This window comes from Gorilla gorilla, chromosome 1 (genome assembly GCF_029281585.2).
Source record: "Gorilla gorilla gorilla isolate KB3781 chromosome 1, NHGRI_mGorGor1-v2.1_pri, whole genome shotgun sequence".
Taxonomy (NCBI): Eukaryota; Metazoa; Chordata; class Mammalia; order Primates; family Hominidae; genus Gorilla; species Gorilla gorilla.
The window spans coordinates 52945681-52970747 of record NC_073224.2 but is presented as its reverse complement, the minus strand read 5'-3'; the positions used below and the strand labels follow the sequence as shown (position 1 = coordinate 52970747).

At 42.8% G+C, this 25067-nt stretch overlaps 4 protein-coding genes across 4 annotated transcripts in view; 3 read left to right on the top strand and 1 right to left on the bottom strand.

Moving 5' to 3' along the window:
- The first annotated feature begins 13040 nt into the window (after positions 1-13040).
- ZC3H11A (zinc finger CCCH-type containing 11A) overlaps positions 13041-25067 on the top strand; it is a 59600-nt gene continuing 47573 nt past the window's right edge. The window contains exons 1-2 of the mRNA XM_063709441.1: positions 13041-13198; positions 18987-20428. The gene's annotated coding sequence lies outside the window, so the exon portion shown is untranslated. The remainder of the gene's footprint in view (positions 13199-18986; positions 20429-25067) is intronic.
- ZBED6 (zinc finger BED-type containing 6) lies at positions 14779-18094 on the top strand. Its single transcript, XM_004028198.5, has one exon. It carries the CDS (start codon positions 14930-14932, stop codon positions 17867-17869), a length of 2940 nt encoding a protein of 979 aa, XP_004028247.4. The 5' UTR covers positions 14779-14929; the 3' UTR covers positions 17870-18094.
- LOC129528484 (uncharacterized) lies at positions 19508-19606 on the top strand. Its single transcript, XM_055368880.1, has one exon. The coding sequence runs from the start codon at positions 19508-19510 to the stop codon at positions 19604-19606; it is 99 nt and encodes a 32-aa protein (XP_055224855.1).
- On the bottom strand, positions 21570-23700 carry LOC129528483 (charged multivesicular body protein 5-like). Its single transcript, XM_063709446.1, has one exon. It carries the CDS (start codon positions 23618-23620, stop codon positions 23027-23029), a length of 594 nt encoding a protein of 197 aa, XP_063565516.1. The 5' UTR covers positions 23621-23700; the 3' UTR covers positions 21570-23026.

The window sequence follows — 25067 nt, the reverse complement described above, 5'->3', positions numbered from 1 at the left end:
TTTTAGTGGAGACAGAGTTTCACCATGTTGGCCAAGCTGGTATCGAGCTCCTGACCTCAGGTGAGCCGCCCGCCTAGGCCTTCCAGAGTGCTGGGATTACAGGCGTGAGCCACTGCGCCTGGTCTTACAAAATCCTTTTTACCATGCAAGGTAACACAGTCACAGGTTTCAGGGATTAGGATGTGAACATCTTTGTTGGGGGGCATTATTTTATCTACTACAATGACATAATTTAATATGTCTGATGATAGAAGAACATGATAATATCTGAAGCCCTGTGGTCAGATTCAGAGAAGTAAAAAGATATGAGCATATGTAGGCATGCACACAAATCTAGGTTTCTAAAGGAAAAACGAGGGCCGGGGACAGTGGCTCATGCCTGTAATCCCAGAACTTTGGGAGGTCGAGGCGGATGGATCACGAGGTCAGGAGATCGAGACCATCCTGGCAAACACAGTGAAACCCCATCTCTACTAAAAATATAAAAAATTAGCTGGGCATGATGGCACGCACCTGTAGTCCCAGCTACTTGGGAGGCTGAGGCAGGAGAATCGCTTGAACCCAGGAGGCAGAGGTTGCAGTGAGCGTAGAGTGCACCACTGCACTCCAGCCTGGGCGACAGAGCCAGACTCCGTCTCAAAAAAAAACAAACAAAGCGAGAAAAAGAAGAAACGAGGAAGTGGAAAAAAAGGCTGTTGGGCCTGAAACATTTGCTGGTTTCTTGATAAATTAATTTCTTTTTTTTTTTTTTTTGAGACAAGGTCTCGCTCTTGTTGCCCAGTCTGGAGTGCAATGGCACAATCTCAGCTCACTGCAACCTCTGCCTGCCAGGTTCAAGCGATTCTCCCATCTCAGCCTCCCAGATAGCTGGGATTACAGGCGCCTGCCACCATACCCAGCTAATTTTGTATTTGTAGTAGAGATGGGGTTTCATCATGTTGGCCAGGCTGGTCTCAAACTCCTGGCCTCAAGTGATTCGCCCGAGTCAGCCTTCCAAAGTGCTGGGATGAGAGGCATGAGCCACCGCAGATGAACTGTCTTATATTATGTATCAGATACGGCATTCATTTAAGGAAGATGTTTCTTCCCTGGAGCTCATAGCAAACATCAAAGCAGAAGCCAGCCATGTAAAGCCGTCATTGCTCAGAGAGACACCAGGCAGACACATCAGGGGAGGTCTCTACGTGGCTAAATAAATGCTAGGTCCATAAGTAAGCTGTACTCAGAAGCAGAGAATCTCTGACGAAGTTTGAGTTTGCCGCAGGTGTCCTGGAAAACTGACTCTGTAAGAGGGGGAAGCCCATTCTTGACAATCTCAGGTCAAGACATAACTCTCCAAGTTTCTTGTTGGATTTCACATGAAAAGAATGTGTATTCAACTGCTGTTGAGCAAAATGCTTTGAAAACATCAGTGAACTCAAGTTGGTTGACAGTGTTTTCTGTTCAGGTCGTCTATATCTTTACTGATGTTCCATCTACTTGTTCTATCAATTGCTCAGAGAAGAGTGCTGATGGATTCAAATATAATTGTGGATTTCTCTGTTTTTCCTTTCAGTTCTACCTGCGTAAAGCCTTCACGGGTTTTGAAGCCCTATTGTTAGTTGCATGCATATTTAGGATTGCTAATGGCTTCTTGGTGAATTGACTCCTTTGTCATTATTTAATGCCCCTCTTTATTGCTGGTAATATTCCTTGTTCTGAAGTCTATTTATCTGATATTAATATAGCCTCTCCTGCTTGCTTGCTTGCTTGCTTGCTTTGACTTAGAAAATGTTTCAAAGGGCCAGGCATGGTAGCTCACCCCTGTAATCCCAGCACTTTGGGAGGCCAAAGCAGGTGGATCACTTGAGGCCAGGGGTTTGAGAAAAGCCTGAGCAACATGGTGTAACCCCATCTCTATGAAAAAATACAAAAATTAGCCAGACGTGGTGGTGTGCACCTGTATGTAGTCCCAGCTACTCAGGAGGCTGAGGTGGGAGGATCACTTGAGTGCAAAAGGTTGAGGCTGCAGTGAGCCAAGATCACACCACCGCACCCCACCCTAGGCAACAGAGCAAGATCCTGTCTCAACAACAACACCACCACACAGTTAAATGAGGGGAGAAAGAGGAAACTGCCAAGGAACTAGAGAATGAGCAGCCAGAGAGTTTAGGGGAAAAAAAAAACAGGATAGAATTTTGTCTTGGCCAGGCACAATGGCTCACACCTGTAATCCCAGCACTTTGGGAGGCTGAGGCAGGCAGATTACTTGAGACCAGGAGTTTGAGACCAGCCTGGCCAACACAGCAAAACCCTATCTCTACAAAACATACAAAAATTAACCAGGTGTGATGGCAGGCGCCTGTGGTACCAACTACTCAGGGGCTGAGGCATGAGAATCACTTGAATCTGGGAGATGGAGACTGAAGTGAGCTGAGATCATGCCGCTGAACTCCAGCCTGGGTGACAGAGTGATACTCTGTCTCAAAAAAGAAAGAAAGAAAGAAAGAATTTTGTCTTTTAAATGAAGGGAGGGGAGTTTAAAGAAAATGGTGGATGAGGTCAAATTTTTGCATATTGATTTGTAGTTGGACAGACCTGGTTTACAACTTTCCTTTGCCACTTCCCAGCAATGACACTTTTAACAAGTCACTAGAAGTTTATAAACATTTGTAAGAAGAGGTTAATAATCATACTTATTTTATAAAGTTATTGTGTGGATTAAATTAGATAATGTAAATAAAGCTATTAACACAGTGCTGGCACATAATAAACTGTCAATAAATGCTGGCTAATAACATGAAGAAAAATAAAAACTGAAAAGGATCTATTCAATTTAAAACTAATGACTTTACCACAGTAATTTCAGGGACTCCATGAGAACATACACCCAAATGAAACAGATTAAAGAGTGTATGAGAGCCAACAAAGCAGTCAAGGAAATTGGAAGGAAGATAAGATGAGAAATTAGGAGTGCCAGAGGGAAAGGCAAGATTGAGCATAATAGAATAGGATGCATGTATGTTACTAGGCTTTGGGGAACAACTAGAGTGGGATAAATTAAGCTGTGAGAGAAAGAGGGGATAACAGATAGGACCAAGAGGGACCACTCATTGATGCTTTCACTGACTATTGCAGTCACTTCTGCCCAACATCACCACTAGTTCAGTCTTTCTGAAACACAACTTTGCTAATGTCACATCTTCTACCATTTTGTCTCCATTTCAAAGCCTTCCAGGAATTCCTGTTGCCAATGGAGTATGATCCCGATGCCTTCTCAACATTCAAAACCCTCTACAATCTAACTCAAACCTACCTTTACAATGTCCTCTCCTCCTGTAACCTGTGAGCTCTTCTCCATCATCCCTTCAGGGATCTCCGTAATATAATTTCTTTCTTCCTTGAAGTGGTTTGGCTATGTCCCACCCAAATCTCATCTTGTATTTCCACGTGTTGTGGGAGAGACCCATAATTGAATCATGGGGGCAGGTCTTTCCCATGATGTTCTCATGATAGCAAAGTTTTAAACGGATCTGATAGTTTTAAGAAGGGGAGTTTCCCTGCACAAGCTCTCTTCTCTTGTCTCCCGCCATGTGAGATGTGCCTTTCACCTTCTACCATGATTGTGAGGCCTCCCAAGCCACAATTCCCTTATATTGGAGTAAGTCCAATAAACCTCTTTCTTTCTTTTAAAGTGCCCAGTCTCAGGTATGTCTTTATCAGCAGTGTGAAAACACTAATACACTCCTCTTCACTTACCTCTCACCTCTGCCCAGGTTAAGGTTAAGCTCAAGTCTCACCTGCTTCAGAAAGTACTTCCTGAAACACCAGTTTCCAATGACCATCTCCTCCTTTCTAACTCTGCTAGTACTGAAGTAAAGGGTGCACATGCCCATAAAATGATTATTTTGTTGTTCTGTTTGAATTAAGTGCTAAATTTACAAATCAGAAACTTTCACTAAAAATCTGAATTCTTAGCTTTTCTTGAAAAATCAGAAGATGCAGCAACACAGGGACTGATTACCTCTCTTTTTTTTTTTGAGATGGAGTTTCACTCTGTTGCCCAGGCTAGAGTGCAGTGCTCCATCTCAGCTCACTGCAACCTCTGCCTCCCGGGTTCAAGCAATTCCCCTGCCTCAGCCTCCTGAGTAGCTGGGACTACAGGCACACACCACTATGCCCAATTAGTTTTTGCATTTTTTTTTTTTTTTAGTACAGACGAGGTTTCACCATGTTGGCCAGGCTGTTCTCAAATTCCTGACCTCAAATGGTCCAGCTGCCACAGCCTGGGATCACGCCAGCTGCCTCAGTGGTGGCTCACGCCTGTAATCCCAGCACTTTGGGAGGCCAAAGCAGGCGGATCACCTGAGGTCAGGTGTTCGAGACCAGCCTGACCAACATGGAGCACCCCCGTCTCTACTAAAAATACAAAATTAGCTGGGCATGGTGGCTCATGCCTGTAATCCCAGCTACTTGGGAGGCTGAGGCAGGAGAATTGCTTGAACCTGGGAGGCGGAGGTTGTGGTGAGCTGAGTTCCTGCCATTGCACTCCAGCGCAAGCAATAAGAGTGAAACTCCATCTCAAAAAGAAAACTGTAATCCCAGCACTTTGGGAGACCGAGGCAGGCAGATCACTTGAGGTCAGGAGTTCAAAACCAGCCTGGCCAACACGGCGAAACCTCATCTCTACTAAATATACAAAAATTAGCCAGGCGTGGTAGCAGGTGCCTGTAATCCCAGCTACTCGAGAGGGTGAGGCAGGAGAATCACTTGAACCTGGGAGGAGGAGGTTGCAGTAAGCCAAGATCACACCACTGTATTCCAGCCTGGGTGACAGCAAGACTCCGTATCAAAAAAACCCCTACATACAGTAAGGTTCTCATTTAATATTATCAATATGTTCTTGGAAACTTCAACTTTAAGTGAAACAGTGATAGCAAAACCAATTTTACTATAGGCTAACTGATATAAACAAAAGTTGAGTTCCTACAGCATACTTCTGGTCATATAAATGTCCTCAAACATATTTCTTTTAATTTTAATTTTTTTAGAGATGGAGTCTCACTCTGTCACCAAGGCTGGAGTGTAGTATCATGATCATAGCTCATTGCACCCTCAAATTCCTGGGTTCAAGTGATCATCCTGCCTCACTCTCCCAAATAGCTGAGGCGACAGGTGTGCATCACCATGTCCCACTAAATTTTGTATTTTTTTTTGTTTTTTTAAAGACAGGGTCTTGCTGTGTTGCCCAGGCTCAAACTTCTAAATAAAGACCAAAACATTGATCATTAAACATTCAATATTAAACACTGAAATAAATGTGAGTTATAGATACATTTAAGAAAGGTCAGTAGGCCGGGAGCAGTGGCTCATGCCTGTAATCCCAGCACTTTGGGAGGCTCAGGCCAGTGGATCACTTGAGGTCAGGAGTTTGAGACCAGCCTTGGCCAACATGGTGAAACGCCCTTGTATTAGTCAGGGTTCTCTAGAGGGACAGAACTAATGGAATAGACACACATATAAAGGGGAGTTTATTAAGTATTAACTCACACCATCACAAGGTCCCACAATAGGCTGTCTGCGGGCTGAGGAGCAAGGAGAACCAGTCTGAGTCCCAAAACCGAAGAACCTGGAGTCTGATGTTTGAGGGCAGAAAGCATTCAGCAAGGGAGAAAGGTGTAGGCTGGGAGGCTAGGTCAGTCTCTCTTTTCACATTTTTCTGCCTGCTTATATTGTAGCCATGCTGGCAGCTGATTAGATTGTGCCCACCCAGATTAAGGGTGGGTCTGCCCTTTCCCAGGCCAGCACACTGATTCAAATGGTTTTTTTTTTTTTTTTTTTGAGATGGAGTCTCACTCTGTCGCCCAGGCTGGAGTGCAGTGGCACAATCTCGGCTCACTGCAAGCTACGCCTCCCGGGTTCACGCCATTCTCCTGCCTCAGCCTCCCCAGCAGCTGGGACTACAGGTACACGCTGCCACGCCAGGCTAATTTTTGTATTTTTAGTAGAGACGGGTTTCACTGTGTTAGCCAGGATGATCTCGATCTCCTGACCTTGTGATCCACCAGCCTCGGCCTCCCAAAGTGCTGGGATTACAGGCGTGAGTCACCGCGCCCAGCCTCACTGATTCAAATGTTAATGTCCTTTTGCAACACCTTCACAGACACACCCAGGATCAATAGTTTGTATCCTTCAATCCAATCAAGTTGACACTCAGTATTAACCATCACACCCGTCTCTACTAAAAATATAAAAATTAGCTGGGCATGGTGGCAGGCACCTGTAATCCCAGCTACTCAGGAGGCTGAGGCAGGAGAAACACTTGAACCCAGGAGGTGGAGGTTGAGTGAGCTGAGATTGTGCCACCACACTCCAGCCTGGGTAACAGAGCAAGACTCTGTCTAAAAAAAAAAAAAAAATTAGTAAGAACAAGCTAAGTATTTACCCAGTTATTCCAGTATATACCAAATACTTGGTAGCTGGATCTTATCCCAGCAGCTCAGGGAGAAGAGCAGAAACCAAACCTGGACAGGCTGCTGCTATTCCATCACAGGGTACACTCACATCCAGGCTCACTAAGACTGGGATCATTTAGACATACCAGTTCACCTAATTTGCACATCTTTGGGATGTGGGAGGAAACTGGAGTACCTGGAGAAAACTCACGCAGACACGAGGGAAATGTGTAAACTCCACCCAGACAGTGTACTCGGCCTGGAATTGATTTATTTTTTCCTCATCATCGTTTTAATGAAATGACATTGAATGAAACAATGTTATTTGAGGACCAAGTAAAAAATCCTTATGAGGAAATAAAACAGGAAAAGGATGCATTGGAAGCATTGGAAGGGGAAGGCAGGCCTAGAAGTGTTGATTTTTGATGATACCAGTTCAGATCCCACAGTCAGAGAAAGAAGTTTAAACTGTGTCATCCGCAGTTGGTAAGTTATTTGTGACTCCTGTCTAAGGCTTCTCGGTAGAATGCTCTGTTAGTCACTATCTTCTCACACATGTCAGACAGCTGAGACCCAAAGGCAGGGATAAAAAGAGGCAAGATGAGACTGGGTGCGGTGGCTCACACCGGTAATCCCAGCACTTTGGGAGGCCAAGGTGGGCGGATAACCTGAGGTCAGGAGTTCAAGACCAGCCTTGCCAACATGGTGAAACCCCGTCTCTACTGAAAATACAAAAAAAATTAGTTGGGCATGGTGGCAGGTGCCTATAATCTCAACTACTCGGGAGGCTGAGGCAGGAGAATCGCTTGTACCTGCGAGGCAAAGTTCGCAGTGAGCTGAGAGCGCGCCATTGCACTCCAGCCTGGGCAGAAGAGTGAAACTCTGTCTCAAAAACAACAACAATAACAACAACAAAAAGGCAAGATGATGGACAGTGGTGATGAACACTGTGGGGGAAGGGACTAGCTACTCACATGGTGGTTTCTCTCCCACTCCAATCTCTCATGTCGGGTAGTACAAACACAGGGCTACCCTCAGTTTGTAAAGCCCGCAGGGTTGACTAGAGCCTCAGGGTGAAGGCTAGGTCAGCATTTGAATCCAGATTATATGAGAGTCAACACATCCTACTACCGATCTGCTATGCAAATAATGAAGCTTAACCTTCAGGTACCCTTTCTTTCACAAGCTCACCTTCAAGGCTCTGGGCAGGGCCTTAGCAATGCAGTCATTCTAAAACTTGCAGAAGTAAGATTTTAATGACAATGGTTAAAAGCCCTGTTTCTTTTCACTCAGCTGTCCTTTCTAGTACCTTCCCCTTATTGGGCATTTTGGGATCTGGCTAAAAGGGGGTTGGGATGCAATTATTTTGGGTTATATTTATGTGATTTACAGTCACTTTCATGGGGCTAGAAATAGTTTTCAAGAATACCCCTGTTGCCCACTGTAGTGACTCATCTAGCATTATGACCCAATGTTGTAGGGCCAGAGGTCACATTTTGTTTTAAACCTGCCCTGCAGCATCTGGCACTGGAAGAATGTAAATCATTGAGGAGTGACAAGGTTTGAAACATATGGCATCAGAGGCTAGTCTGTGGAAAATTCTTCACACGTCTAAAATTTTTTTTTTTTTTTTGAGATGGAGTCTCGCTCTGTCGCCCAGGCTGCAGTGCAGTGGCGCAACTTGGGCTTACCGCAACCTCTGCTTCCTGGGTTCAAGCAACCTCTGCCTCCTGGGTTCGAGTGATTCTCCTGCCTCAGCCTCCCAAGTAGCTGGGAATACAGATGCATGCCACCACACCTGGCTGATTTTTGTATTTTTAGTAGAGAGGGGGTTTCACCATGTTGGCCAGGCTGGTCTTGAACTCCTGACCTCAGGTGATCCACCTGCTTTGGCCTCCCAAAGTGCTGGGAATACAGGTGTGAGCCACTGCACCTGGCCACACATCTAAAATTTTATTTTTTTTTTATGTTTTTTTCAGAAGGAGTCTTGCTCTGTTGCTCAGGCTGGAGTGCAGTGGCGTGATCTTGGCTCACTGCAACCTCTGCCTCCAGGGTTCCAGCGATTCTCCTGCCTCAGCCTCCTAGGTAGCTGGGATTACAGGCGCATGCCACCACGCCCGGCTAATTTTTGTATTTTTAGTAGAGACGGGGTTTCACCATGTTTGGCAGGCTGGCCTTGAACTCCTGATCAGGTGATCTGCCCGCCTCGGCCTCCCAAAGTGCTGGGATTACAGGCATGAGTCACTGTGCCTGGCCACATCTAAAATTTTAAATGGACGAGTCAGTTATCACTAACAGCTGGCATGGTAGCAAGCCTCCAAGAAAGACCCCAATGATCCCTGGCTCCTGTTATCATGCCCTTGCTTAGTCCCCTCCCACATAATGCCAGTGTTAATCTGTGTGATCAATAGAATACAGAAGAAATGGTGGTATGTAATGCCCAAGGCTAGGTCATAAAAGGCATTGCAGCTTATAGTGTCTATCTTTACTATTTCTCTCGTCATTCACTCTGGGAGGAGCTTGTTGCCTATATCCTGAGCAGCCCTACGGAGAGGCCCTCAGGGTGAGAAACTGAGGTCTCATCTCCTGTTAACAGCTATATGAGTTGACTTGGAAATGTATCTTCTAGCCCCAGTCAAGCCTTCAGATGACTGCAGTCCTGGCCAACTTGATTGCAAACTCATTAGAGACTCTGAGTCAGAACCATCCAGCCAAACTGCTTCTGAATTCCTGACCCACAGACATGTGAAATAACAAATGTTTGTTCCTTAAGCCACTACGTTTTTGGGTGATTTGTTACATAGCAATAAATAATAGATTTAGTAAAAATGGTAGCTCTTGCCTGGTCAAGAGGGTATTAAATAATTCAATAAAGTCTTAGTGCTTATATATATCTAAGAAACTTGATAGAAGCTGTACCAAATTTGACAATAATCATATATATATATTTTTTTCTTTTTTCTTTCTTTTTTTTTTGACTGAGTCTCACTCTGTCGCCCAGGCTGAAGTGCAGTGGTACACAATCTCAGCTCACTGTAATCTCCACCTCCCGGGTTCAAGGGATTCTGCTGCCTCAGCCTCCCAAATAGCTGGGATTACAGGTGCACGCCACAACATCCAGCTAATTTTTGTATTTTTAGTAGACATGGGGTTTTACCATGTTGCCCAGGCTGGTCTTGAATTCCTGGGCTCAAGTGATCCACTGGCCTGGGCCTCCCATAGTGCTGGGATTACTGGCATGAGGCACTGTGCCCAGCCACAGAGTTTTTTTTTTTTTTTAATGTGTAATTTGTTGTGATTTCCTTTTCTAGTCTAAATAAAGATTCTCTTGAACCTAATTTTGTCTCAATAATTTTGCATTTTTTTTCCAAACTTTTGCTCTCAAAGCAAAAACACACTGAACGTCCCAAAAGGTTTTGTCATTCACTGAAGAGGTCTAGAGACTGTTTAAAATCCATTTAGAATTTGAAGGGCAGTATGAATAGGGGGAATCTGGCATTGTGTCCTTGGTTTAGATACTTCACCCCCACTTATAACATACAAAGGGCAAGCCCAGCCCCACCCCTGAGAATTCTGTGTGTATATATGGGGGGGTGGGGAAGGTTGGCATGTGCACTCTCCTGACTCTTAGAGGGTTTCCCAACTAGTTTTCTCTCTCTGCAACAGCCTTAGGCTTTTTCGTCTGCCTTTTTTTTTTTTTTTTTTTTTTTGTGAGACGGGGTCTCTCTCTGTTGCCCAGGTTGGAGTGCAGTGGTGCAATCTTGGCTCACTGCAAACTCTGCCTCCTGGGTTCAGGTGATTCCCTGCCTCAGACTCCTGAGTAGCTGGGATTACAGGCGGGTGCCACCACACCCGGCTAATTTTGTATTTTTAGTAGAGACAGGCTTTCGCCACGTTGGCCAGGCTGGTCTTCACCTCCTGACCTCTAGTGATCTGCTGGCCTGGGCCTCCCAAAGTGCTGGGATTACAGGCGTGAGTCCCTGCCCAGCTTGCCCTCTTCAATGTCCTTATTACCCTATTATTTTTTCTTTCCCCCCCTTGAGAGATACTAATGGAAAATGAAACATGATTGTTTCCATCAATAAGGGACTGGTGAAATAAATTGTAAAAAGAGGCTTACAGAGAGCAGGATGGGAGCTATTAAAAAGAATGTAGGCCGACGTGGGCAGATTACCTGAGGTTAGGAGTTCCAGACCAGCCTGGCCAACATGGAGAAACCCCGTCTCTACTAAAAATACAAAATTAGCCTGGCGTGGTGGTGCACTCCCGTAATCCCAGCTACTCAGGAGGCTGAGGCAGAAGAATAGCTTGAACCCGGAAGGCGGAGGTTACATTGAGCCGAGATTGTGCCATTGCACTCCAGCTTGGGAAACAAGAATGAAACTCCGTCTCAAAAAAAAAAAAAAAAAAAAAAAAGAATATGGTAGGCCTCTAAGTGCTGATGACCATTAAAAGATATTCAAGATATATTGTAAAGTGAAAAAAGCAAATTGCAAAACGGTATGTATAGTTTTAGCCTGTTCATATTTTCATTCATTCTAAGATGTACATCCTTTCCTAGCCTGTCACCTAGGCTGGAGTGCAATGGTGCGATCTCGGCTCACTGCAACCTCCAACTCCCAGGATCAAGCAATTCTCTTGCCTCAGCCTCCAAGTAGCTGGGATTACAGATGCGTGCCACTGTGCTGGGCTAATTTTTGTATTTTTAGTAGAGGCGGGATTTCACCAAGTTGGCCAGGCTAGTCTCGAACTCCTGACCTTGTGGTTCGCCCGCCACAACCTCCCAAAGTGCTGGGATTAGAGGTGTGAGCCACCCTGCCCGGCCGGCCTGTCAGTTTAATTGGCAGTTGTTGGTTTTTTTCTTCCACTTAGAGGCTTGTAAAATAAAAGTGTGTCTTACAATCAATGATACTTTAGGTTTACTGAAATATAACTATAAACTATATATAGCACACTAGTCAGGCCAGGGCTGCATCTTGGAAAGTCCTAGGTTGGAAAACCCTTAAGCTATGTGGAGAGCCCTCTGGTAAATTTTAAAAACCCTAGGTGTCGTGGCACAGACAGAAATTGGTCACCAGTAAGAGTCACACATACCAAAAAAATGAAGACCAAAACAAAAGAAAAAGAAAGAAAAAAAGAAATTGGCTACCAGGAACTTGCTTATTAGGTCTGTTGACATGGGAATGCCAGAGCATTGCCACATAAGGCAGAGATTGGAGCTAAGATTCTAAAGTTGTGGTTCTTACTTTGAAAGGAGATAAAAGCCCAGATATGAGGAGGCTCAGGACCCCTCTGCTCTGATAAATTCCCAGTCTTGGGCTGCCTGGGACTTGCACACCACCAACCCGGCAGCTGGAAGAACAAGCACACGAGGAAATAAAAGGTGCCTGAAGTCCCATCTGCTTTATCATCAAGTGTTTCCTTTCTTAGTAGCATCACTATATCCTTTACCGAAGTTAGGTAAGATGTTGCCACCTAATTAGAGTTCTGCTGAGCCACTACCCCAGGGGGACCTTGGGCTCCTATTATATGTGTAATATATTTAAGTATATTTTCAGTGTAAAAGCCAGAAAGGATATATGGTAAGTTAATGAGAGCTATTTCTCAAGAATGAGATTAATAGAGATTTTAACTTTCTACTCTCTATATTTCTGTATTGTTTCTAAAAAAACTTACGTGTATTAAGTTTTTTACGTGTATTTTTTTTTTTTTTTGAGATGGAGTCTTACTCTGTCGCCAGGTTGGAGTGCAGTGGTGCGATGTCAGCTCAATGCAACCTCTGCCTCCCAGGTTCAAGCGATTCTCCTGCCTCAGCCTCTCGAGTAGTTGGGACTACAGGCGCGTGCCACCACGCCTAGCTAATTTTTGCATTTTTGGTAAAGATGAGGTTTCACCATGTTGACCAGGATGGTCTCGATCTCTTGACCTTGTGATCCGCCTGCCGAGGCCTCCCAAAGTGCTGGAATTACAGTCGTGAGCCACCGCACCGGCCACGTGTATTACTTTTATAACCGGGGGAAAAAGTAAAAACATTCAAAAGGGAAAATAAGGGACAATGTTAATAATGAAGCAGGGATGAGACTGCTGATTGCGACCTCCAACTAACTCTCCTGAATTTTGTCACGAGCATGAATTACTTTTCCAATACACAAATTTGCTTTAAGAAATCAAAGAAGCGCCCCAAAGCCCAATCTCACTTCTTCAAATAAAAATAAACTAACAAATCATTCTACATTGCATGCTTAGGAAAAGTACAGTTTATTTCTAAATTAAATGTATACATGTTTTGGGAGATTTACTCATTAAGCAAACACTTTGGTAAGAATAAATTGAGCGCTTACTGAATGGCAGTCTCAGTTCCTGGGGCCCTCCCGCTTATTACCTCATTTGATTTAAAAACAAAAACAAAACGTTATGAAAGCCGGCTTCGAGGCATTCCTCTGAAGGGAAGGGACCCCCCGACCCAGCGCCTCCCCCGTCACGTGACCCTGTGACCCAGAGCAGCCATCTTAGGCATCGCCTCATAGAGGAACTACATCTTCCAGAATCCTCGCGCCCTGCGTCGTGCTGGCACTTTTACCGGCCGGGCCTTAGAGCGGAGCCTGTAGCCAGGCGCCATCTTTGACGCTGGCAGTCTTGGTTTTCTGCTAGTGCTGCTGCTGCTGGGAGGACGACGGACGGCAGCGGCCAAGCAAGAAGAAAGACGTGGCAGCAAGCGGGAGTCGGGGATAGTGTCATCGGTTCGGTAAAGTTTCTGTTCTCTGGTAACTAGACCCGTTTTTTTGATTCCCGGGTGGCTTGGGGCCGGGGAGGTGGGGGAGAGGGCGAGGGGAGTGGCAGCGGCCTCCCCTCGCCCCTGGGTCGCGGCCTATCCCGGGAAGTCAGAGCGGATCCTTCAGCTTCGCCGTAACGACCCCTCCCCCCCACCTCCCGGTCGCGGCCATCGCCGGGGCTGGCTGGGAGCCCCAGGCTCCCGCTCACTTTTCCCATCCTCCCCACCCCCACCCCGTTCACCCCACCCCCACGGCGCCTGCTCCTTTCCCAGCCAACCTTCCTCCCCTCCCCCACATCCGGTGTTCGCTAATCTCGAGGAGCCCGGAGCAGCCCCCGAAAACCGACTGTTCCCCGAATCCCGAAGAGAGAACTGACACTAGATTGCTTTCTTCGGGGCAACAGTTTCTCTAGTTGAGCGGACCCTCACTGCCTAAATCAATCAGACTGAGTGCCGGGCGCTGAATTTACCTACTCTCATTCCTCTCCAGGGTCCCAGTACTTTGGAGCTTGTCACAAACTCCACATACAGAAAGCCACCGACCTTATTCCGGTATCCTACACCCATTCCCCACTCTCATTACACTCCCACCCCTGGCCCTCAGCGTCGGAGTCAAGAGCAACAGGGACACTTCCGTTCTCCTTGTAGGATTGGTGAAACCGTAATGAAGAACACCCCTAAACTCCCATAATCGGTGCGGATTCCTATGGGGAAGGCCTATATTGTTGACATCTTCCAGGCCTTGGTTCTGGACCTTGAGAAGGAGGCTGTGGAACTAGAGATAGCGATGCTTTTTAGGGTAAATGTGTGTAGGTATTGGGGGAAGGGGAGGGATCAATCGAAAAGAAATGGAAGTGGTTTAAAGTTCATATTTCACTTTTTGCTGTCTCTATAGCGTACAACTTGTGAGTTACTTACAGGCTGTAAAAGCTTCTCCAGTCTAAAAATATCTGAAAACTAAACTTGAATTAACTCTTAATACAAACAGTACTTTGAAAATGCAGCATTTAACCTTGTTTTAAAATTTTTTTCTCAAAGCATTTTTTTCCAGCCACTCGCATTTTAAAAGGTTGTATTACTTTTAGTTAGAACTGAAAGGGCTCAACTAGCATTTGCTGTGACCAGTATGCGGAGTCTGTGTTGGCTTTCCAGAATTGACTTTTTGGGTTGTATTGGCAAATCACAGTCCTAAATGATGAATGTTGAATGATGCACTATGTTTTTGTTTAAATGAGATTTCCTGAAAATAGTTAATTTCAGAATTAAGGGAAATTGATGTCGCTATCATGAGGCATCATAAAAATATGTATTTTACAAGGTGAAGGCATTTCAAGTAGATATAGTTCTTGATGAAGCAGGAAGAACATGGATCTGGGATTTGGAAGACCTGGCTTCTAGCTGCTACTAACCAACTCTGTGACTCTGGGAAAGGGGGACTCAGTTCTTACTTCTGTAACATGAGGACACTGGACTATTTGAATTCAGAACTTAGAAAATTGGAAGGGACCTTAAAGCCCTCTAAGAAAGAGTTCGGGAATGTTCTCCATTGCTGTCAGTTTTCCTCCAAAAATAACCTGGCTTGGAAGTTATTGGTCCAGTGGGAATTTGATTCCCCGTAGAAACTGGAGAAAAGGTAATGCAAGTAGAGAGGAACAGCTGTATTTCTGCTTGAGTAATAAACCCACTAACAGATTCTGGTACGAATTGTGGAGACATAAAGAGAATGAGTGTATGTACTCTAAGTGTACCAGTTTCTTCACTCTCTCCTGGCAGAAGATGCAGCACTTTTAGTGATTCTGGGATTCTGGGATGTGTTCCTATTAATTCTAATACAGATGAAGAAGATGTGGTAGAGGAAAAGATGGTAGCAGAAGGAGTGAATAAAGAGGCAAAACAGCCTGCTAAAAAGAAAAGAAAGAAGGGTTTGCGAATTAAGGGGAAAAGGCGTCGAAAAAAATTGATTCTTGCCAAAAAGTTTAGTAAGGATTTGGGATCTGGGAGGCCTGTTGCAGATGCCCCTGCTTTGTTAGCTTCCAATGACCCTGAGCAGGATGAAGAAAGTCTTTTTGAGAGCAATATAGAAAAACAGATCTATCTACCTAGTACTAGAGCCAAGACCTCCATTGTGTGGCACTTCTTTCATGTTGACCCCCAGTACACCTGGCGGGCCATTTGTAACCTCTGTGAGAAAAGCGTCAGCAGGGGTAAACCAGGTAGCCATCTTGGTACATCTACTCTTCAACGACATCTGCAAGCAAGGCATTCACCTCATTGGACCAGGGCCAACAAGTTTGGAGTTACTAGTGGAGAGGAGGACTTTACCTTGGATGTATCTTTATCTCCCTCTTCTGGAAGCAATGGAAGCTTTGAATATATTCCTACTGATCCATTAGATGATAATAGAATGGGTAAGAAGCATGATAAATCAGCATCTGATGCCCTAAGGGCAGAAAGAGGGAGATTTCTCATCAAAAGTAACATTGTCAAGCATGCTTTAATTCCTGGAACTAGAGCCAAGACATCTGCCGTTTGGAATTTTTTTTACACTGATCCTCAGCACATCTCAAGAGCTGTGTGTAATATATGTAAAAGAAGTGTGAGCCGGGGTAGGCCAGGGTCCCACTTAGGGACTTCAACACTTCAACGACACCTGCAAGCCACACATCCTATCCATTGGGCTGTTGCCAACAAAGACAGTGGTGCTGTTGCAAATGGATTAGATGAAGCTGAGACTGAGAGAAGTGATCTCTTGAGTGATACCTTGCATGGAGAAAAGTCTACAGGCAGCCAAGATTTAACAGCTGAGGACCTTAGTGACTCTGATTCAGATGAACCTATGTTAGAGGTTGAAAACAGATCTGAAAGTCCTATTCCCGTTGCAGAGCAAGGCACTCTGATGCGTGCGCAGGAGAGAGAAACAACATGTTGTGGAAATCCAGTCTCAAGTCACATAAGTCAGGCAATTATCCAAATGATTGTGGAGGATATGCATCCTTACAACTACTTCTCAACCCCAGCCTTTCAGAGGTTCATGCAGATTGTGGCCCCTGATTATAGGTTGCCATCAGAGACTTACTTTTTCACTAAGGCTGTACCTCAGTTATATGATTGTGTCAGAGAAAAAATTTTCTTGACTTTAGAGAATGTTCAAAGCCAAAAGATACACCTGACTGTTGACATATGGACCCATGACCCATCCACTGACTATTTTATTGTGACTGTACACTGGGTTTCTTTGGAAACTGCGTCTTTTCTCAATAATGGCAGGATCCCCGATTTTAGAAAGTGGGCAGTGCTTTGTGTTACAGGTTTGGCTAAAGACTGTTTGATAACCAATATTTTACAAGAATTAAATGACCAGATTGGTCTGTGGCTTTCTCCAAATTTCCTTATCCCTAGCTTCATTGTTTCTGACAATTCCTCTAATGTGGTACATGCAATCAAAGATGGTGGTTTTACCCATGTGCCATGTTTCCTGCATTGTTTAAATATGGTCATTCAGGACTTTTTCTGCGAGCACAAAAGCATTGAGAATATGTTAGTGGCTGCCAGGAAAACTTGTCATCATTTTAGTCATTCGGTCAAGGCCCGTCAGATACTGCAAGAGTTCCAAAATGATCACCAACTTCCATGGAAGAATTTGAAGCAGGACGAAACTGGCCATTGGATTTCTACTTTTTATATGTTAAAATGGCTCTTGGAGCATTGCTACTCAGTTCACCATAGTCTTGGTAGAGCCAGTGGAGTTGTGCTCACCTCCCTTCAGTGGACTCTAATGACTTATGTTTGTGATATTCTTAAGCCATTTGAGGAGGCTACCCAGAAAGTGAGCGTGAAGACCGCAGGATTGAATCAGGTGCTACCCCTAATCCATCATCTACTCCTTTCCCTGCAGAAACTCAGAGAAGATTTTCAAGTCAGAGGTATTACTCAGGCCCTCAATCTGGTGGATAGTTTATCTCTGAAACTTGAAACAGATACCCTACTAAGTGCCATGCTTAAATCCAAGCCCTGTATCTTGGCTACTTTGTTAGATCCTTGCTTTAAAAACAGTTTGGAAGACTTTTTTCCTCAAGGTGCTGATTTGGAAACTTATAAGCAGTTCCTTGCAGAAGAGGTCTGTAATTATATGGAATCTTCACCAGAGAGCTGCCAAATTCCAACTTCAGAAGCTTCTTGTCCCTCAGTTACAGTGGGAGCTGATTCATTTACCTCATCTCTAAAAGAAGGCACCTCCAGTTCAGGTTCTGTTGATAGCTCAGCTGTAGACAATGTTGCCCTTGGAAGCAAAAGCTTCATGTTCCCTTCTGCTGTAGCAGTTGTGGATGAGTACTTCAAAGAGAAGTATTCAGAGCTCTCAGGAGGTGATGACCCTTTAATTTACTGGCAGAGGAAGATAAGCATATGGCCGGCTTTGACCCAGGTTGCCATCCAGTATCTAAGTTGCCCCATGTGTAGTTGGCAATCTGAATGTATCTTTACTAAAAATAGCCACTTTCATCCAAAACAGATCATGAGCCTGGACTTTGACAATATAGAACAACTGATGTTTCTGAAAATGAACTTGAAAAATGTTAACTACGATTATTCTACGTTGGTTCTGAGCTGGGATCCTGAGCAGAATGAAGTTGTTCAAAGCAGTGAAAAAGAAATACTGCCTTAATTTCTTTTTCTCCATTTAAAATGGGCAACTTTTTGCTGTGTTACTGTATCTTAATAGCTGTAGTTGTTAAATATAATCATTATCTTTATAAACACATCTGGGGAAACCTGAAATCACACAAGGGCTGAAAATTCCTCAGAGGCAATATAATTTTGATAAAATGAAGATTAAAGATTTCATAGCTATAACTGTGGCGCTAGCACTTGAAAATTTTGCTTATACCAATGAGAGAGAAGATATTTTTAATTAAAAAAAATATAGTGCAGCATTGAAAGGCCTTAGGCTTTCTTCCTGGTAGATTGAACTAGTAATTGGTTTTAAGTAAAATTTCCCCCACCATGGGAAATTTTATTGCTCTGAAATCAACGAAATGAGAAAAAAGTACACTGGCTGGCATTCTTCCTGCCCCTGTTTTTCTGTTTCCTTAAAAACCCTGATGCTTAATTACAACTTGGCAAAAAGAAAACCCGTGAAATTGTTTTATATTTGGAAATTTCTAATTGCCTCCTCATACTGGTCAGCTTTATAATTTCAAATTGTTGAGTGTGATAGTGTTACCCTTTAGAACTGGATCTTATATAAAAGGGAAATATTAGAAAACAATTAGGAAAATATACTTTTAGTCTTTGAAATGCCTGTTTTAACCTTTATAAAATATTATAAAAATAACGAAGATTGTGTAGGTGCTTTCAAATAATTTATGGGTAAAAACAGACTAAAACGTTTGCAAGAATTGGAAAAGGTTGAATGGGAATTGTAATGAGAGCCCTTTGAACATGCTTGGAAAAACCCAGTAGACATTTCCCAAAGATTGTTTCTGTAATTTTAGGTAATCTTTTTAAAAACATACTTAATGACCCATAATACTGTATTAACTGTGCAGTTGTTTTGGCCACTGAATTCTTAATGAAAACTAAGCAGTCGGTATTTTTATGTGTTAGGAATCATTGGTGAAATGAGTGAATTGATCTCATTTTAAGATCCCTTTCTACTCTGAAAGTATGTTTCTGAGATTGAGTAGGAGGCCAGAAAATGATGACTTTTAGTAAAAGTCTATTAAAAGTTTCAGACTGAATAACTAATGTGAGATCCCAATTTTTCCTTTTTTTCATTTTAGATTTGGGGATATTCCCTGCCCAAAAAATTCCTGGAAAATTGACTAGTATTAAGTGTGAGTAAAAGGTGTCCACTTTTTTTTAAGTTTTGATTTTAGTTTTGTCTTAGATAGTATTTGGCAAGATTTAGCCTAGAAATTATGTAGTATTTATTACATAAGAATCAAAATTGCTTTGTTACTGGGCTGGTTTCAAAGTTTAGAACTCATTTCTATGTATCAAAATCGGGTTTTTTTTTTTGTTTTTGATTTTTTTTTTTTTTAATTCTTAAATGGTAAATATGCCATTGTGAAATGAAATCTCAACTCCAAAAGTTTACCCTTTTACTAACTGGAGTAAATGTATACTTACAAAGTCTTTAGCTGTAGCCGTTAGTAGTAAAGAATTTGGACCTAGGCTGCGTAAGCAAGCCTTTCCAGGGCCACTATTTAATGGCAAACCAGTGATACTGGTGTTGATACAAAATAAGAAATAAATTTTCCCTTAGATAAAGCTTTCTGTGTTTTGACAGTGCCAGTTTAGAATGGCTATAATGCTGCTCTGCCTTCTACAGCTTGCTGCACCACTCTGTAGTTACTCTATTACCATACGTTTCTATCTTTTTTGGTTAAACACTCCCTGATGACGATGATGGATATATATACATACATCCATATTATACATAATGATATATGTGTAAGGATTTACCTTCATCTTTATTTTGTGGGCTGGGCAAAATTTAGTGTAACAATAACTTCATGATACTTTGGTATAAGAGTAAGTTCTTTATTTTTATAATGAATCCAAATCTAAAGTCTTTTATAGTGCATTTTAAAAGGGGAAACTTATCCAAATGTTATATTTCTATACATTTTTATGTATATGTGTGTGTGTGTATAAGCCAGTTAGTATATATCTGTATGTATATTATATACATAAAACACTATATTTTTACATACAAGTATGCTTTTATTATACAGATAATAAAGATGGGGGAAGGTTTCTGTTTTTTTCTTAATAGGTGAAGAAATCTTGAAGACCAGAAATTGGATCTTACTGAAAAACTGATTTTTTTTGTTTTTTTTTAAATTATATTGTTCAGCTATGGAAGATGGATTTTTTTTCATGATCCTTTAACTCTCAAGTTCATCTTTAAATGAACTCTTTTTTTTTTGTTTTTTTTGTTTTGTTTTGTTTTGTTTTTGAGGAGATAACTAACCCTAGCTGTCTCCAGTCTGGCAAAGGTTATTTGAATGGACTTAATCTCCCAGTAGTTGGGAGATGTTTTAAAAACACATGCTGTGTTTGAATTGTGGCTGAGAGGTTTTCTTGGCAATGTGAGGAGGAAAATTTTTTCTGCCTCATTATTATTAATTCATGGATTGAGTGTTGGTTCGACCTACAGGCGTAATAGATTGGAACTCAGTGAAGACACAGACGTTCCTGTTCAGAGCAACCAGCTAATGTAAGTGGGGAAGCAGGCATTTTTGGCATGAAAGGAGTGAACATTCTTGTCATTTAAGGCATAATTTTCATGGATCAGTAAGAAGTTAAAAGGCCATTGTTCAGACATTTTTCTTGTACATAATTGTTTACAAATTTTTAGTTTTGGGATGGAAACATATTTTTTTCTTTCTTTCTTTTCTTTTTTTCTTTTTTGGAGACGGAGTTTTACTCTTGTCCCCTAGGCTGGAGTGCAATGGTGCGATCTTGGCTCACTGCAACCTCCTCCTCCCAGGTTCAAGCAGTTCTTCTGCCTCAGCCTCCTGGGTAGCTGGGATTACAGACGTGCACCACTACACCGGATAATTTTTGTATTATTAGTGGAGATGAAGTTTCACCATCTTGGCCAGGCTGGTCTGGAATTCCTGACCTCAGGTGATCCACCAGCCTCAGCCTCCCAAAGTGCTGGGATTACAGGCATGAGCCACTGCCCCTGGCCCATAGTTTTTCTTTCTTTGTTTTGATAATATATGTACATTGTAAAAAAGGTAAAAACAGCATAGCCAAAGTGAAATCTTCCTGTAATTCCATCTCCTTGGAGAAAAGCACTGGGTTATTTTGTTTCGTTTTGAAACAGGGTCTTGTGCTCTGTCACTGAGGCTGGAGTGCAATGGCATGATCATAGCTCACTGCAACGTCAAACCCCTGGGCTTAAGAGATCCTATTGCCGAAGCCTCCTGAGTAGCTGGAACTACAGGTGTGCCCCACTGTACCTGGCTACTTTTTAAAACCTTTTGTAGAGATGGAGTTGCTCTCTGTTGCCCAGGCTGTTCTCAAACTCCTGGGTTCAAGCAGTCTTCCTGCCTTGGCCAACCAGTGTTGGGATTACAGGTGTGAGCCACCATGCCTGGCCTCCCATTCCTTTTTAAGTAACGATTCTAGATGATTTTATAATCAAGTTCCAGTAATAAACTCTCATTGGGATTTTGACTTGAATTACATTCGATGTGTGCATTATTTTGGGGAGAAGTAATTTCTTTAATCCTCTATTTATTCATTATCCAGGTCTTCTGTGCCTTAGTAGTTTCATAGTTTTTTGGTTTTGTTTTTAATTTAATGTGGGTCTTGCATACTTCTTCATTTTCTTCCTGTATATGTTTTTTTTTTTTTTTTTTTTTTTTTTGAGACAGAGTCTCGCTCTGTCGCCCAGGCTGGAGTGCAGTGGCGTGATCTCGGCTCACTGCAAACTCCGCCTCCCAGGTTCACGCCATTCTCCTGTCTCAGCCTCCCGAGTAGCTGGGACTACAGGCACCCGCCATCTCGCCCGGCTAATTTTTTTGTATTTTTAGTAGAGACGGGGTTTCACCATGTTAGCCAGGATGGTCTCCATCTCCTGACCTCGTGATCCGCCCTCCTCGGCCTCCCAAAGTGCTGGGATTACAAGCATGAACCACCACGCCCGGCCCTTCCTGTATATCTTTTTATTGTGAATGGTCTCTTCCTGTATATCTTTTTACTGTGAGTGGTACTCTGCCATCATCTGAATGATTATTGCTGGTATGAAGGAAATTTACTGCTTCTTGTAGATCTTACATTTTTATTATTTTCAATTTGTTGTAGTTGATAGATTTTCTAGTTTGCAAGCATGTAATCTGCAGGTTCTGGATTTTTTTTTTTGCCTCATCTTTTTTTTTTTTTTTTTTGATATGGAGTATTGCTCTCGTTGCCTGGGCTGGAGTGCAGTGGTGCTGTCTTGGCTCATTGCAACCTCTGCCTCCCAGGTTCAAGTGATTCTTCTGTCTCAGCCTCCCAAGTAGCTGAGATTACAGGCGCATGCCACCATGCCCGGCTAATTTTTGTATTTTTAGTAGAGATGGGGTTTCATCATATTGGCCAGGCTGGTCTCAAACTCCTGACCTCAGGTGATCTGCCCAACTCGGCCTCCTAAAGTGCTGGGATTACAGGCGTGAGCTATTGTGCCCGGCCTGTCTCATCTTTTTAATATATGTTTGTAATTTATGCCTTTTTTTCCTTTTGAAAAAATTGAGTAAATAAATGTCCTATTCATCAAATATCAAGAAATATTCATTATTGATTTCAAGATGTAGTATTAAGGAAACCACAGAATCAAAATACCCACTTCTGATACAGTAGTGATTTTTTTTTTTTTTTTTTGAGACGGAGTCTTGCTCTGTTGCCCAGGCTATGGGGCGATCTTGGCTCACTGGACCTCCGCCTCCTGGGTTCAAGCGATTCTCCTGCTTCAGCCTCCCAAGAGTAGGACTACAGGCGCCTGCCACCACACCCGGCTAATTTTTTGTATTTTTAGTAGAGATGGGGTTTCACCATGTTGGCCAGGCTGGTCTCGAACTTCTGACCTTGTGATCTGCCTGCCTCAGCCTTTCAAAGTGCTGGGATTACAGGTGTGAGCCACCGCGCCCTGCCAGAATCAAGTTTTAGTACAAAGAAAGCATTTCCCAAGCAATGAGTCTCAAAGGAAAAAAATAGAAGAGCAATGTAATTAAGCTTTCCTTCAAAGAAAGGACAGAAACGTATCTGTTATGGTAAATTTGGAAAGATCAGTATTTCATAGTCCCATAATATGTTTTACATGATGTACTTAAATGCAAATGTATGCAGCAGGGATCTGTGGCAATCCAAATTCATCCACCAGAACTCCATCCTTGTTTTTTGTGACAGTGGGAACACCTTCTGGAATTGCAGGTGCAGATGCTGCCTCATCTAAATAGAACTCTTGGTCAGCCACAAGCTCATCACCCAGTGTATCCAACTCTGCTTCTAGGTCGTCTTCATCTAATTCTGGGCCGCCATAACTGCGACTCAGTGCTTCTTGGATTTCATTTGCATCTTCCATCATGTCCACTAGCTGGTCTTGTAAATTCTCAATCTGGTCAGTTTTCACTTGCTTGTCTACCTTCATTTCCTTTGCTCCCAGTTTCATAGCATCAACCGTGGTCTTGGTATCCTTCAATGACTGGATGGTGTAATTGACTTGTTTCATGTTGAATGACTCTTGGGTGCGATTGTCCTGCTGCTGCTCGTACATCCGCTTTTGTTTTAAAACTCGCAAGGCTTTCTGCGTAATCATATTCTTTGTAGGACCCCCTCTCATCTTGATCTGGTCCTTATACTTCACTAGCTCAGCATCCAATCTAGAAATCTTGTCAGTGGATTCTGCCCTGCTGTCCACCATGCCAATGCAGTCATTCAGGCTGGGCAGCGGAGCCTTAATTTCACTTTCCTGAAGAATCAGTTTATCTTGAGTGGCTGTAAAGGAACCCATACACCTTTTTTTCTTTTTCCTTTTTTTTTTTTTGAGACGGAGTCTCGCTCTGTCACTAGGCTGGAGTGCAGTGGCATAATCTTGGCTCACTGCAGCCTCCGCCTTCCGGGTTCAAGCGATTCTCCTGCCTCAGCCTGCTGAGTAGCTGGGATTATAGGCATCTGCCATCATGCCCGGCTAATTTTTGTATTTTTTAATAGAGATTAGGTTTCACCATGTTGGCCAGGCTGGTCTCGAACTCCTGGACTCAAGTGATCAGCCCACCTAGGCCTCCCAAAGTGCTGGGATTATAGGCATGAGCCACCGTGCCCGGCCTAACACCTTTTTTTCTTAATGCATATACTAGAACATCTGGAACAGTGTTGAAAGATGGTGAAGACTGTTGAATGGGTGTCCTTTTTTCATTTATCTTGAGTTAGTTTACCTCTAGTGTTTTACCATATTGCATATGCTGATGATTTCTGGTGATTATGTGCATTTATGCTAGGAAGTACCTTACAATTTACCAAGTTTTTGTTGAGTGGATATTGCACCTCAGGTTCCTTTTTTTTTTTTTTTTTTTTTTGCTATTTTACTTGATAAAGACTACTTCAAGTACTTTTCTTCACTTTTTAACCATTTTTTCTTTTTTGAAGTCTTTCAAAAATTACTACAGGATTTTGTTTTTTGTTTTTTACGCCTTTTACTCTAGTAAATATAATGAGTTTCCTAATGTTAACCCATTCCTAGTCCCAGAATAAACCTTTTTGATTATGTAGTGTTATTTTATTTATTTTATTTCAATTTTTATTTAGAGATGGGGTCTCATTGTGTTGCCCAGGCTGGTCTCAAACTCCTAGCCTCAAGTCAGTAATCCTCCCAAAGCTCCGGGATTACAGGCATGAGCTACCATACCTGACCATGTTACTATTTTAATATACAGCTGGTTCAATTTGCTAATGCTTTATTTAGGATTTTTTATCTGTGTCATAAATCAGATGTCCAAAGCAGCTGTTTTAAACATTTTTAAAATTTTTATTTATTTATTTAGAGACAGTGTCTTGCTCTTTTGCCCAGGTTGGAATACAGTGATGTGATCATAGCTCAGTGCAACCTCAAACTCCTGGGCTCAAGGCTTCCTCCAGCGTCAGCCCCCTGAGTAGCTGGGATTACAAATGTGACTCACTATGCCTGGCTATTGGTAAAAATATTATGACTGTTTTTTGTGTTTGTAATATATGTGGCACAAAGTTGTTTTGTCTTACTATTTTTTTGTTGTTGGTTTTTTAGAGATAGAGTCTCGCTCTGCCTCCCAGGCTGGAGTGCAGTGATGTGATCATAGCTTACTGCAGTCTCAAACTCCTGGGCTCAAGTGATC